Source organism: Oncorhynchus mykiss, chromosome 7 (assembly GCF_013265735.2).
Source record: "Oncorhynchus mykiss isolate Arlee chromosome 7, USDA_OmykA_1.1, whole genome shotgun sequence".
Classification (NCBI taxonomy): Eukaryota; Metazoa; Chordata; class Actinopteri; order Salmoniformes; family Salmonidae; genus Oncorhynchus; species Oncorhynchus mykiss.
Genome location: NC_048571.1, coordinates 39,013,281 through 39,029,739, shown reverse-complemented (window position 1 = coordinate 39,029,739; position 16,459 = coordinate 39,013,281). Strand labels below are relative to the sequence as shown.

General features: G+C 42.6%; 1 protein-coding gene across 2 annotated transcripts in view; it reads left to right on the top strand.

Moving 5' to 3' along the window:
* The window catches only part of LOC110527722 (rho guanine nucleotide exchange factor 3), a 121,412-nt gene that overhangs the window by 25,473 nt on the left and 79,480 nt on the right, over positions 1-16,459 (top strand). Inside the window, exon 2 of one of the 2 annotated variants that reach the window (XM_021609182.2) lies at positions 8,396-8,462. In XM_021609182.2, coding sequence (XP_021464857.2) covers positions 8,396-8,462 — 67 coding nt within the window. Of the gene's footprint in view, positions 1-8,395; positions 8,463-15,058; positions 15,397-16,459 lie in introns of those variants that run through there. The other variant, XM_021609183.2, reaches the window with a different exon arrangement.

The window sequence follows — 16,459 nt, the reverse complement described above, 5'->3', positions numbered from 1 at the left end:
CGGTTACTAGTCCAACGCTCTAACCAGGCTACCCTGCCGCCCCTAGTGGTTAGTGGGACTATCATTTGTTTTTCAACAGGACAATAACCCAACACAACTCCAGGCTGTGAAAGGGCTATTTTACCAAGAAGGAGAGTGATGGAGTGCTGCATCAGATGACCTGGCCTCCACAATCCCCTGAACTCAACCATATTGAGATGGTTTGGGATGAGCTGGACCGCAGAGTGAAGGAAAAGCAGCCAACAAGTGCTCAGCATATGTGGGATCTCCTTCAAGACTGTTGGAAAAGCATTCCAGGTCAAGCTGGTTGAGAGAATGCCAAGAGTGTGCAAAGCTGTCATCAAGGCAAAGGGTGGCTATTTGAAGAATCTCAAATATAAAATATATTTTAACACTTTTTTGGTTATAACATGATTCCATATGTATTACTTCATAGTTTTGATGTCTTCACTATTATTCTACAATGTAGAAAATAGGAAGAATAAAGAAAAACCCTTGAATGAGTAGGTGTTCTAAAACCTTTGACCAGTAGTGTATGTTATGTATTGTCATAAATCGTTACATTTTAAAGGCTAATAAGGCTGGTGGGTTCTACCCGTTCATAGAAGGTTCTCTGAAGAAACCTCCAAAGGTAAAAGGGTTCTTGGTAGAACCCTTCATAGACAGTTCTAGGAAGAACCTTCAGAGGATAAAATGGGGTTCTAGGTAAAATCCTCAGTAAAGGGTTCTACCCAGGACTAAAAAGGGTGGTTCCCCTATGGGGACAAACCGAAGAACCTTGTATGGTTCTATTTAGCACCTTTTTTTCTAAGAGTGTACTATTCTGTGGAATGATGATGAAAAACAGAGCTAGATGAAGTTAGGCAACAGACTCATATCAAAACATACACGGAATCGCACAGGATCAATCTTTCATCCAGGGAGTTAGAAGGAGAATCTCTGAAAATAATATTAGTATTATAATATTAGATTATACACTAAGATCATATTAATATACACTTACATCACATTATGATTTTATATTTATCTCATAATTAAGTTACCCTTAGGAAAATGAAGCACAAATCTAATCAGCTATACTGACTAGAATATTATTACTGTCAAACAGTGGGTTAATGTTCTTCCTGAGTGTCCTAAACTGACTTATATTTGTCTAAGGTGTGCAGTAACGAATGGTTAACCCATGTTGTCAGTAGGTGATTTTAGTGGAGAGTTTCGCAGGGTGTCAATAGCTCCTGGTCATAGTTTGGAGCAGAAGCTAAGGTAAAGCTTTTAGTTGAGATACAGGAGTGTTTTCTTCCTGCAAGGGGTGAGGGAGAGAGAGAGAAAGTGTGAATGAGAGAGGTAGATAGAGAGAGAGAAGAGGAATGTTGGTATGTGGATGATGATTGATGCTTGGTGTTCTCAGACAGAGAACAGTAGTCTACTCTACTAGCCTCGTCCTCAGAGCATGCGCAGACCAGCTGGCTGGTGTGTTCACGGACATATTCAATCTCTCCCTATCCCAGTCTGTTGTCCCCACATGCTTCAAGATGGCTACCATTGTTCCTGTACCCAAGAAGGCAAAGAAAACTGAACCAAATGACTACCGCCCCATAGCACTCACTTCTGTCATCATGAAGTGCTTTGAGAGACTAGTCAAGGATCAAATCACCTCCACCTTACCATCCACCATAGGCCCACTTCAATATGCATACCACCCCAACAGGCTATTGCCATCACAAAAGGATTACCTATGTAAGAATGCTGTTCATTGACTACAGCTCAGCATTCAACACCATAGTACCCTCCAAGCTCATCATCAAGCTGGAGGCCCTGGGTCTCAACCCCACCCTGTGCAATTGGGTCCTGGACTTTCTGACGGGCTGCCCCCAGGTGGTGAAGGTAGGAAACAACATCTCCGCTTCGCTAACCCTCAACACTGGGGCCCCACAAGGGTCCATGCTCAGCCCCCTCCTGTACTCCCTTTTCACCCATGACTGCGTGGCCATGCACACCTCCAACTCAATCATCAAGTTTGCAGACGACACAACAGTAGTGGGCTTGATTACCAGCAAAGACGAGACAGCCTACAGGAAGGAGGTAAAGGGACTCAGAGTGTGGTGTCAGGAAAACAACCTCTCACTCAACGTCAACAAAACAAAGAAGATGATTGTGGACTTCAGGAAACAGCAGTGGGAGCACCCCCCTATCCACATCGAAGGGACAGCAGTGGAGAAGGTGGAAAGTTTTAAGTTCCTCGGCGTACACATCTGAAATGGTCCACCCACACAGACAGCGTGGTGAAGAAGGCGCAGCAGCGCCTCTTCAACCTCAGGAGGCTGAAGAAATTTGACTTGTCACCCAAAACCCTCACAAACGTTTACAGATGCACAATCGAGAGCATCCTGTCGGCAACTGCATCGCCCTCAACCGCAAGGCTCTCCAGAGGGTTGTGCGGTCTGCACAACGCTTCACTGGGGGCAAACTACCTGCCCTCCATGACACCTACAGCACCCGATGTCACAGGAAGGCCAAAAAGATCATCAAGGACAACAACCACTGAGCCACTGCCTGTTCACACCTCTACCATCCAGAAGGCGAGGTCAGTACAGGTGCATCAAAGCTGGGACCAAGAGACTGAAAAACAGCTTCTATCTCAAGGCCATCAGACTACTAAACAGCAATCACTAACTCAGAGAGGCTGCTGCCTACATTGAGACCCAATCACTGGACACTTTAATAAATGGATCACTAGTCACTTTAAACAATGCCACTTTCAATAATGGCACTTTCATAATGTTTACATTTCTTACATTACTCATATCACATGTATAAACGGTATTTTATACCATCTATTGGTATAAAATTGCCTATTGCCTATGCCGCTCAGCCATCCATATACTTGTATGTACATATTCCCGTTCACCCCTTTAGATTTGTGTGTATTAGGTAGTTGTTGGGGAATTGTTAGATTACTTGTTATATATTACTGCACTGTTGGAACAAGAAGCACAAGCATTTCGCTACACTCGCATTAACATCTGCTAACCATGTGTATGTGACCAATAAAATTTGATTTGATTCAATATTTTACTGACATGTGCGTAGCTTGTTGACAGACTTAGGCCTGAAGTTTTTTTTATCTAACTCTGACCTTACGGAGGAGCCAAGACCTATGGTTGTTTAACTCGGTTATTGTATTTGTGTGCTAGTGACTACTGACTGAACTTATTTCCTATTGTGTGACCCTGACTGTTGTTTATTTCAGCTCGTAGCTACTTACTGGCTGGCCACCTTTTGGACAAAGGTCTGAACCCAGAACAAAATCTCCCGTGCGCTGGCCAGTTAACATTTATGTTACAGTGTGTCACAGGAGACTAACCTGGGAGTAGAGGTTGGAATTGTGTCTGTCCTTCAGAGCATCCATGGCACACACTCCACTCAACCCCCCCCCCCCCCCCCCCCCCCAGACATCAAGGCCTTAATGTAACCTCACTGTAGCAGCTGCAGCTGTTTAAACAAAACCATTTTATCTGTCTCTGTCATTCCTACAGTCTGTGACTCAAGCCTGGCTTCCCAGTTTTGAACTCTTAAGCACGCTTTAAACACACCGTCACATAAATACATGGCTCTGATCATCACCATCGTTAGGTCTTTGAAGGGTCCTGAATCATCAATGAACCATGTATCACGGCCATCTTCAGACTCTTCAGACAATGCTGCTTCTGTCCATTAGCTCTTACAATCTTAGAAAAAAGGGTTCCAAAAGGGTTCTTTGGCTGTCCCCGTAGGAGAACCCTTTTTGGTTCCAGGTCGAACCCTTTTTGGTTCCATGTAGAACCCGTTTGTGTTCCATGTAGGACCTGCTGTGGAAAGGGTTCTACATGGAACCAAAAATGATTCTTCAAAGGGTTCTCCAATGGGGACAGCCGATGAACCCTTCTAGGTTCCAGATAGAAAAAAAGGTGCTAAGAGTGTACCATAAAGGCACTGGCGTACCACACACCCCTGAACCCCAAACTCCCTGGAGAGCTCACCCCCATAGAATTAGGAATTAAAATACTACATAGAAGGGACATGAACCTGCTTATGATGGAATAAAGTTCAGCCATTTTTGTCAGGGAGTTGGTCGACCATGGTTTGCCAGTGCTTTGATAAGATAGTGTAAAATAATGAATTTGAAGATTTTATCTGCACTGTAGGCTTATGTTTGTTAGCTAGTTAGACAGCCAGTTGTAGAGGAATGATTCCAGAAATGTTTCTAATTAACTGCCAATACATCAACATTCCACTTAAACAATGCAGTCAATCCACAGCCATACACTGGTTGAAATCAGTAGCTGATAGGACTTAGACCATTTGTAAATGCAACAAGTACTGATATTGTATCATATAATAGCACGCTTAGCTTTCCAGGAAAACAACAATTGAGACATTTATGGTCTGTTTACATATACAGTGTATTTTAGAGGCTATTTATTCAGAAAATTGGTATAAAACCTATAAACACTGCTCTTTCCATGACATAGACTGACCAGGTGAAAGCTATGATCCCTTATGCATTTCACCTGTTAAATCCACTTCAAGGGGAAGATTTAATCCTCTTCGGGTTAAAGAAGGATTTTTAAGCCTTGAGACAACTGACACATGGATTGTGTATGTGTGCCATTCAGAGGGTGAATGGGCAAAACAAAACATTGAAGTGCCTTTGAATGGGGTATGGTAGTACCACGTGCACCGGTTTAAGTGTGTCAAGAACTGCAACACTGATGGGTTTTTCAAACTCAACAGTTTCCCCGTATGTATCAAGAATGGTCCGCCACCCAAAGGACATCCAGCCAACTTGACACAACTGTGGGAAGCACTGGAGTCAACATGGACCAGCATCCCTGTGGAACGCTTTTGACACCTTGTAGTCCATGCCCTGACGAATTCAATATTAGGAAGGTGTTCCTAATGTTTTTTTTACACCGATATAAACTGTATTTATGATTATATGACAATATTTTAGGTTGACAATAATTATTTTACACAATTTGTGATATAAGTAAAATCAGATTATGCCTCTACTGCCATTAATTCCACATTCTATCTTTGCCACATTGCAAAATGTGTAGAACTGAAGGAAGTTAGCTGCCCCCCCAAAAATATATATATATACAGTACCAGTCAAAAGTTTGGACACACTTACTCATTCAAGGGTTTATCTTTATTATTATTTTTTACTATTTTCTACATTATAGAATAATAGTGAAGACATCAAAACTATGAAATAACACACATGGAATCATGTAGTAACCAAAAAAAGTGTTAAACAAATAAAAATATATTTTATATTTGAGATTCTTGAAAGTAGCCACCCTTTGCCTTGATGACAGCTTTGCACACTCTTGAAATTCTCTCAACCAGCTTCACCTGGAATGCTTTTCCAACAGTCTTGAAGGAGTTCCTACATATGCTGAGCACTTTTCCTTCACTCTGCGGTCCAACTTATCCCAAACCATCTCAATTGGGTAGAGGTCGGGTGATTGTGGAGGCAGGTCATCTGATGCAGTTCTCCATCACTCTCCTTCTTGGTGAAATAGCCCTTACACCACCTGGAGGTGTGTTGGGTCATTATCCTGTTGAAAAACAAATGACAGTCCCACTAAGCGCAAACCAGATGGGATGGTGTATCGCTGCAGAATGCTGTCGTAGCCATGCTGGTTAACCTCTCTGGGATCGTTCGGGACGCTAGCGTCCCACCTCGCCAACAGCCACTGAAATTGCAGGGCTCCAAATTCAAAACAACAGAAATCTCATAATTAAAATTCCTCAACCATACAAGTATTTTACCCCATTTTAAAGATACACTTCTCTTTAATCCAACCACAGTGTCCGATTTCAAAAAGGCGTTTCGGCGAAAGCAGAACATATCATTATGTTAGGTCAGCAAGTAGTCATCAAAAGCATTCAACCATTTTCCAACCAAAGAGAGGTGTCACAAAAAGCAGAAATATAGATACAATTAATCACTAAACGTTGACGACCTTCATCAGATGATACTCCCAGGACTCAATGTTACACAATGCATGTATGTTTTGTTCGATCAAGTTCATATTTATATCCAAAAAACCTCAGTTTACATTGGCACCATGTTCAGAAAAGCCTCCAAAACATCCGGAGAAATAGCAGAGAGCCACATCAAATAACATAAATACTCATAATACATTTTGATGAAAGATAAAGGTTTTACATAGAATTAAAGATAAACTTGTTCTTAATGCAACTGCTGTGTCAGATTTCAAAAAAGCTTTACGGCAAAAGCACAATATTCAATCATCTGAGAACAGCGTTAAGCCACAAAAGCAAGCCATACAGTTACCCGCCAAATTGTGGACTCAACAAAAGTCATAAATAGCATTATAAATCTTCACTTACCTTTGCTGATCTTCGTCAGAATGCACTCCCAGGACTCCCACATCCACAAGAAATGCTTGATTTGTTCGATTACGTCCATATTTATGTCCATATTTATGTCCATATTTATGTACCTCCGTTTTGTTCTTGCGTTTAGTTCACTATTCCAATCGCACAATGCGCGAGCGCAACATCCAGACGAAAAGTCAAAAGAGTTCCATTACAGTTTGTAGAAACATGTCAAACGATGTTTACAATCAATCCATAGGGTGTTTTTATAATGAAACTTCAATAATATTCCAACCGGACAATAGCGTATTCATTACAGAGGAAAAAGAAGGAACGGCGCACCTGCGTGACCGCGCAGTAAACAACTGATTGGCCACAGCCTAGTCCACTTGTTGAAACAGCTCTTATTCAACACCCTTCCACAATAGAAGCCTCAAAAAACTTTCTAAAGACTGTTGTCATCTGCTGGAAGCCCTGGGAAGTGCAATCTGGCCCCATAGACACAGCATATTTTATAGGCAATCACTTAAATGAAACTACAAACCTCAGATTTCCCACTTCCTGGTTGGATTTATCTCAGGTTTTCGCCTGCTATATGAGTTCTGTTATACTGACAGACATCATTCAAACAGTTTTAGAAACTTCAGAGTGTTTTCTATCCAATACTACTAATAATATGCATATATTAGCATCTGGGACAGAGTAGCAGGCAGTTTACTGGGCACCTTATTCATAAAGCTACTCAACACTGCCCCCCTGTCACCAAGAAGTTAAATGTGCCTTGAATTCTAAATAAATTACAGACAGTGTCACCAGCAAAGCATCCCCACACCATCACACCTCCTCCTCCATGCTGGGAACCCCACATGCAGAGATAAACCGTTCACGTTCTCTGCGTCTCACAAAGACACAGAGGTTTGAACAAAGCATCTCAAATTTGGACTCATCAGGCCAAAAGGACATATTTGCACCAGTCCAATGTCCATTGCACGTGTTTCTTGGCCCAAGCAAGTCTCTTCTTCTTATTGGTGTTCTTAAGTAGTTGTTTCTTTGCAGCAATTAGACCATGAAGGCCTGATTCACGCAGTCTGCTCTGAACAGTTGATGTTGAGATGTGTGTGTTACTTGAACTCTGTGAAGCATTTATTTGGGCTGCAATTTCTGTGGCTGGTAACTCGAATGAACTTATCATCTGCAGCAGAGGTAACTCTGGGTCTTCCTTTTCCTGTGGCGTTCCTCATGAGAGCCAATTTCATCATAGATGGTTTTTGCGACTGCACTTGAAGAAACATTTGAAGTTCTTGACGTTTTCAGAATCGACTGACCTTCATGCCTTAATGTAATGGTGAACTGTCATTTCTCTTTGCTTATTTGAACTGTTCTTGCCATAATATGGACTTGGTCTTTTGTATACCACCCCTGCCTTGTCACAACACTGATTGGCTCAAACTCATTAGGAAGGAAAGAAATTCAACAAATGAACTTTTAACAAGGCACACTTATTAATTACTTTGAAGAATCTCAAATATAAAATATATTTTGATTTGTTTAACACTTTTTTTGGTTACTACATGATTCCACCTGTGTTATTTCATCGTTTTGATGTCTTCACTGTTATTCTACAATGTAGAAAATATTTTAAAAATAAAATAAACTTGAATAAGTGTTTAGGGACCTGCATGGGGGTGCCGGTTCCGTCAGCTGTGTGTGTATGTATGTGTGACTGAGAGAGAGTGTGTGCATGCGTGTGTTCAGGCTCCATTAGCTGTTTCCTGAAGTTCAAAGGGCCACTCCACCAGTGCAAGTTCCCATTAACATTAACAGAGTGGTGATGTCATTTGTTTGGTCTCTGAGGGTATGTCTTGAGTGAATGTGATTAGAGGCTGGGGCTGCTGCAGTATCTTTAGTGTCTTTGTTTGGACTGTATTGTGGTTTAATGGACAGAGATTTACACGGCTTTTCTTTTCTTTCTCTGACCCTCTCTTACTCTCCTCTCCTTCTTCAGGCAGACACTGGAAAAAAAGAGCTCCTTCTCTCTCCGCCCGTCGCCTGACAGCTGGATGTTCAGAGGGGTAAGTGGTTTACACAATGTTAGAACTATTGTTAGTCAGCATCCGAATGAGACTGTGCGTGCGTGTGTGTGCGCGTGTGTGTGCGCGCACATGGGTGAATGCATTAACACAGTCATATTCATACTCCCCTGAATCTTCCTCAGAACAATTTCATTGATTAATTCCCAATCATTCTGACAATGATGGATCTCTTATCCCCACTTAAATTAAGTAATGTCTGTTTATTTTTAATTTACCAGTAGGACATTATGTAATTTTGTCATGCAAATCATGCATGATTTGGGCTCCCGAGTGGCACAGCGGTCTAAGGCACTGCATCTCAGTGCAAGAGGTGTCACTACAGTCCCTGCTTCGAATCCAGGCTGTATCACATCCGGCCGTGATTGGGAGTCCCATAGGGTGGCGCACAATTGGCCCAGCGTCGTCTGGGTTTGGCCGGGGTAGGCTGTCATTGTAAATAAGAATTTTTATTTTTTTAATCCTCACCCAGGATGCCCTGCAATTGTCTCTCCCCTGTATGTGTGTCTGGTGTTCGATTGAAGGTCTGCCTCTGCCTGAGAGAGAGGTGCCTGTATGTTCCCTGGTCAAAATTTGTGCACTCTTATGTATTGAAATGGGTGCAATTTCAGCCTAAATGTGTTTTGGCCTACAGAATAATTTTGCTTTCACTCTGAAAAGTGTGACAAACTGGATTGATCTTTAAAGCATTTGATTACGGTTTATATATCAAATGAAACTGAAGGGCAGAGGAATTAAGAACTTGCCGGTTTTGCTTTTGAGAGTCTCGAATTGATTTATCACTACTGCCAGGCAGCGAGGAAACAAAGACATCAAAATGTATGTTGTGTAACGTTTTTCGAACACAATGGCCTTATGTAAGAGCATTTATTATTACATTGTAATGATACGATAGGTAGGCCCAGAGCTTTCTATTTGGATTATATCCAAGACTTCTGTACGGAATATGTTTGGAATATCTAAATGTTAGGCTCTGGGTAGGACTAGTGTCTTTGGATGTGACATCATCTTCAACACTTACACACTGTGGTTGTAGATCAGTTGACTCAGGTCAAAGAACCTATCATCTGAGGTCCTAGTAGCTTGAGGACTCTTGACAGTCAATACGAAGACATTCCTGTCCTGCCCTGTCCTGTCCTACCTGCCGGTCAATATGACAAAGAGAGTGATTCATTGCCCCGCCTTTCCTCTTCCTGCCATGGCTTTCGGGCCTCAGCTCAGTTTCTCCCTCCTACACATTGCTGCTACGCTAGCGCCGGGACCGAGACATTGTCGGCTGGGCGAGCAGACGGTGAGTATGGTGGTCGGAACAGCCAACGCTAACAAAGGCCAGGGGCCGGCACCTCTCTGGCACCTCTCTGGCACCTCACCTCTCTAGGACACACCACTATTTGTCTGCTCTGCTGCGTCTCTGGTCAGGATGTTGTAGAAGATGAAAGTTTGTTTGAAATATTGGTGTTGTATTGTTTAGCCCAACACATTTTGGAAAATGCCTTCTTTTGGGGTTCTGAAGTGTCAGAATGTCGTGTTGCACTTCAAGGCTTCGGCGTTTTAAACATTCCAGAGATTTCACGTTGGAGCCACAGTGTATGCTGTGTCTTTGATATATCAAACACTTCATGACATATTTATTATGTCTTCGGTAATTACTGGCTTGTTACTTATTCGTTAACCTATTATTATTGTGCCTTGAAAAGAACAGTCCTGTGGGTGTCAAGTGCATCTTTAACATTCTTGAGTCCTTTACAACAGCTTTGAAGAACAGACCAGCACTTATTCTCGCTTGTATTTCCTTGATTCTCCTCGCAGTTGCTTTTGATTGCATACAGTTTTCGTGTGGGTTCGTATGATTAGAACAACTTAGCATGACTCTGGTGTACATTGGCAGTGAGTGGATGTTTGATGGTATCAGACTCTGAGGCCTTATTGTACCCGTGACTGTGCCAGTCCATGCCTGGAAAGCACACCGTGTTGTCAGGATAGGAGCTGGGTTTGTCTGGGACTGGGAGGGGGTGTGCTGGAAGAGGCTTGAACACAAATAGGAGTTTCCCCCACATACGATGCTTTATAGACACAGCAACATCATTTACAGTGGCCAAGTTATCTTAGAGAATGTTCCAATCAATGTTATACAGTTAGGATTCCTTCAAATAAAATAGAAGGTTTTCATTAGATTTGTTTTATCTAGCTAAAGAATAAAAGTTTTGGGCATTTGGAGCACATTGGAAATGTGTCCATTTTTGATCACAGGTCATTAACCCTTGCCTTAGACTTGGGCCTCTTTAATCTAGCTAGGCCTATAGTTCTTTGTCATTGTTCTTTGTCATTGCTATTCACTGTCAAGATACATTTTTTGCTTGTCAATGTCTCATTTGGCAGAGTTCTCTCTCAGTTTTGTGATAGTCAGGAACAGGAGATCAGAACAGGGCAGCAGGGCAGGCCTCCTCTGAGTCTGGACCGGGACCTAGTCATGCTGCTGCAGCATTTGTTTCTGTCTGGTCAGCTCCTAACGGACAGGACAGCGTGACCACTGACCGTTTCTCCTACCTGGCTACTCATCAAAGCCTTTTGTCTTCAAAACACACACACACACACACACACACACACACACACACACACACACACACACACACACACACACACACACACACACACACACACACACACACACACACACACACACACACACACACACACACACACACACACACACACACACACACACCTGACCAATTTGTCTTTGTTTTTTCCCCCTACTCTGACGGAGGGAAAGCAGCCAAGTCGAGTATGAAGAGAATAGAAAGGCAATAGCCTCTACTCTTTGAGATGTCGTATCTATCTCAAAGAGAAGGCCATGTCCTGACTAGATAAGGGGCCTGGAGGCATGCTACATCTAAACCATGGTAACCAGAACAGCTTCTCTCTGACTGTTTTCAATAGCTGAGTAATAGAGGAATGAATGAAACAACGTGTTTCAGCGTCAATCCTTCATCAGGGTGTTATCGTCTGATATTTTAGGGTCCCATCACATTGTTAGCTGCTATAAGTGCCTGATCTGAAGGATGTACGTCGTTGTATACAATAAGTATCCTTGCTTGAAAACACAGAGTGGGAAGAAGACTGTTGTGTAGTATCCTCGCTTGGAGACACAGGGTGGAAAGAAGACTATTGTATAAGTGACTAACTAGTACCTACCTCCTTAGGGACTGACAGAGTATTCTTGGTTTATTTCAGTCTTTCCTGGCTTCTGGTACATAACAGCACAGAACTTGGGAGTAGTCCTGCCTCACAGTCTCCTCCCTGCCTTATTCTGCCTGTTATGTCATAGCAGGGAGAGCTGGAGGGGAGTTGATGCAGTTTTCCACTCATCAACTCAGCCTTTATCCAACTCAGATTATTTATCTCTGCGTACTGAAGAGGTTTCCTTTGTTTTCTGATTTGTTCATTTTTGAATGACCTGGCTATGTAGCCCCAAATTAGAATGGCACACATAACAAAATGCTCATCCAAATTCATTAGTGCATAGTTCATACACTAAATCGGCCTGCAAATGATTATTCATGATATACTGTAACATTACAGTAAATCCTTTTAAAGTGAGGCCGTGTTTTTGTTGCGTTAAGTCCCAAGACAACACCATCTTTCTCCAGGGCATGAATGTCCTGTTCCCTCAACCAGGAGCTCAGCCAACCAGGTGTGCGTCCCAAATGGCCCCCTATTCCCTATATAGTGCACTAGGGAAAAGGCAGCCATTTTGGACATGGACCTAATGACTTATATTATTATAATTTATGTTCACTGCTGTCCTCACCAACTCTCCCCTCCACCATTTAGACTGACACAGAGTTAGAAGGAAACCTGTTCTGGCTAAATGTTGCTCCATTTCCCCATAAATAGTTGAGTTTGTGCTTTTAATAATTTTCTTCTTACACTTCTTAGTGAGATGTGTTGTTTGGGTGACCTCTCATTTGAGTGTTATTGGAGCCGGAGCTGTCTGATACATTGGTTTGCCCTGTTCCTAAGAGTGCAATGGACACTATTGAAAATCTCCCATATCGTTAATTGCAACGCTTCAACCATAGGCGTCAGTTAGCTGGGAACAGTTATCTATTTCTCTCTGAGGATTTCTTTCCCCCAAGGAAAGTGGAATTACGCTCTGGGACATGTGTAGTCCGTGTCGACAGCAGCACCAGTAGACCAGACTCTACCTGGCACCTTCTGAAATGTTTTGCACCCTCTGCACCTGGATAATTGGCTGTGTGTACACTACAGACGAGAACTGTGTGCGCTGACGTGTGCCCTGTTCTTAACCTTCAGAGTAACATGCAGCCTGTGCAGCCTCCTACCCTGCGGCAAAGAACAAGACCGTAAAATCTTGAAACTATTCTTGTAATCTCGAACCACACGATTATGACAAGACTGTGACATTTTGTTTCCAGTGAGGTTATCTAAACGTTTTTATAACGTCATGTCTATGTTGTAGTATTTACGCCTCTTCTCGGCTAGGGCCTCTATTCAATCGGTATTGTTGAAGCGCGGCCAATTCCCGAGATATAAATGTGAAGGTCATTTCTGATTGAGACTCACGGTGAACGCAGTTTCCACTATAACGCGGGAATATTGCCTTTACATTTCAAATCACGCTGAACTTCCGCGATGCAGACTGTGGAGAGCCCTTTGTCTAGCGTCAACTCAAAATGCTACGTTTCTCATATTGATCAACAAGCACCATTAAGTGTGGCTTTCAGACAGGACTTGGATTAAAGCATCAAGTAACAGGCAATGAATGTGATGACATCATTCATGGTAAATACAGTCAGAGTTATTCAAATGTGAACCTGTACTGCAGCACACAAAACACTTGCTTTAAAATGGATGTACCTGCACCGTCAGGGGCATATTTCAGTAATGTCTTTTCTAAGATGAGTTATTGTAAGATAGTTGCTACTGACCTTGGCGCACGGCATCACCATCAATGTACCTTGCTGCAGCAAATACATATCGAGACTATAACTTGAATGCCCCCAACCGTAGAGCTGAAAATATATGACCTTGTTTTCTCATTTCAACATGGTTTATTTTGGGGTGGCAGGTAGGCTAGTGGTTAGAGCGTTAGGCCAGTAACCGTAAAGGTTGCTAGACCGAATCCCCGAGCTGACAACGTAAAAATCTGTCGTTCTGCCCCTGAACAAAGGCTGTTAACCCACTGTTCCTAGGCCGTCATTGTAAATAAGAATGTGTTCTTCATTAACTGACTTGCCTGGTTAAATATATTTTATTTAATCCCATATACTTTAGTAATGCACAGTTACACGGGGTGTTTTTCTGACAAACTTGCTTTATTCAAGTTTAAAAGCCCAGTGCAGTCAAAAATGTGATTTTCCTGTGTTTTATATATATTTCCACAATATGAGGTGGGAACAATACTGTTCAATTGTAAAACATTATGATAATGCTCTTTTAGTGTAAGAGCTGCTTGAAAAGACTGCCTGAAATTTCAGCCTGCTTTGGTGGTTTGGCCTGCCTTGTGACATCACCAAGAGGTAAATTAGTTAATAGACCAATAAGTGTGAAGTAGTAAGGTTGGACCCAGGTGCAGAGAAGAGACCAGACGAGGAATCAGTGGTTTAGGATAAACATAGTACTTTACTGAGAAACGGTAGCCGCAGGATCACAGTACACTGGGAAAAACAAAACACTACATTTTCAAAAACTGACTCTGGAAACAAGCGCACATGTTAAACAATTCAAACGTCTGCAAAAGGACAACAGAAAACACACTTCTTTTAACAGGGAAGTCATAATGAGTAAATTGGACACACCTGAGTGTAGTTAATGTCTCTAGGACGGTCTCTGCTGCCCTCTGGTGACAGGTGGAAACATGACAATAACAAAGAGATTTCCAAACCTCTGCCAATAACAGCTAGTTTTCAGTTTGGTGTATGATTGACTAAATACTTTACCATCCACTGTACAGTATGACATCTGTTTTATAAGGCCTAGCCCTGCTATGTGTATTTATGTCATCAGGGTTAGAATGACACATTTTTGAATAAACTTTAAAGGCAGTGAGATAAAATTGATCGTGAGGGTAAACATTGATTTGCAGGATATAAAAGTATTTCATACTATCATACATTTCCAACAGCATGGATTTTTCTGTGGAAATAGAGCTTTTAAGGCCTGTACTACTGCCAGATCATTATTGACCCCCCAGTAGTGGCCTACCTAATGGATGCATTGTACTAGTCATAGGGAGAGGGCAGAAGCATGGCACCACAGGGCTTTTCACACTACCGAACCAATCAGAACTGAGCCAAACCAAGCTGTAGTTACTGGAAGCCATTACATTGCGGTTCAGGTTGGCAAGATAGTGTGATGGGGGTATTTCTGTGACCAGGGACAGAACTGTCTGCCTGTGTGTCCGAGAGGTTGCAAGCCAGGCAGTTCACAAACTCTCCGGACAACGAAAATAAAGGTTGTCTACCGGCCATTGTGGCTCCACAGGCCGATATAGCATCAGCTCAGTTTCCCCTCTCGCTAGCACATCCTGTTGCGAAGCAGCGCAACTCGGCCTCTCTCTCACACACACTCATACGGATACAGACACACACCCTGTGTGTGAAGAGCAAGCTGGATGTGAGATCTTGGCTAGCAGAGGAGCAGACTAGATTTGAGTCTGTGTGGCCTGGGCTAACGATGGTAGAAGCCTGGATCTAAATGTGTGTGTCCGTGGGCTAGCTGAGGAGCTGGATCAGAGCGTGTGTGACCCTCACTATCTAAGGAGCGGGCTGGATCCGGGCTAGCAGTGGCCCTTACTGTGGAGGGAAAGCATTGCCGTGACTTTGTGACTCTGGGGAGCAAACCGGCTCAGGGGTCCCTCATGATGGGGTGCTGTCTATTTGTGCATCAGAAGGTGAGTGAGAGGATAGGTCCTATATGTACCAACCATGCTGTGAAAGATATTTATGGTGAGCGAGTCCTACCAGAGCCGCTCTTTTGTTGAGTACAGTTATTGTCCTACAGTAGTCTGGTAACACTGACAAAATGGTACTCCTGATGTTTGAATCAGAGCATAGCATGTAATTACCATGTATTTGACAGATTTCTGTTTCAGGCTGCATTATAAGGTCAGCGGTAGTTGAGTTGCATAACTTGTTAGTAGTCGCCAGGCAATGTTAGTACATGATATGCATAAATGCATAAACAAGCATGTCTCAAAATAATATATTCTTTATTCAACCTTGAATTCTGCAATGTTCTATCGGTAGGTTATCCAATTTTAGCTGACCTTTTTGTTTTTTTTGCTGCATCATCCAATCAAATACTTACTACCTTTTAGGATAGACCGGTCACATATTAGCGAGACAAACAGGTGTGCTCAACATCCTCTGGTCTGGAGGCAACAGAGGTAGTTTCCCTGTACAGATGTGGGATCTTAATTTAAGCAAGTTTGTTACAGCAGGAAAATAACGTGTAGGGGTTGATACATTTTTTGTAAGGGGAAAATCAAGTCTGACATTTCAAAGTGGAAGTTAAACTTCAGAAGCCTTTTAAAATCTCAAATACACTACAATTGTAACATTTCCTGCATTGCAGGAAAGTTTTCCTGCAACAGGGTGATCAAATTAAGATCCTACATCTGTATAGTGAAACAGAGAGCTACAGTAGTCACCATCTGTTGTGTCCCCATGCACTCAGTGCACTGTGTGTGTGTGTGTGTGTGTGCGTGCTAAGTGTGTGCCTGCGTGCGTTTGTGGAGGAAGGCTCTTGTCGCCTGTTACTCTGCACAGGAAGTGTTGTTGCATGTTCCCTGGGGCGGCTGCACCTGCTGTGCCTCTGCAGCAAAGACCTGAGTTACTATAAACTAGGCTGAGTAAAAGTTTTGAAACTAAGTCAGGTCGTCAGGTTCTATGTGTATGATTTCTTTCAAATATTGACCGCTGAGTTTTCTACTGGATAAAAATAGTTAAATTGCC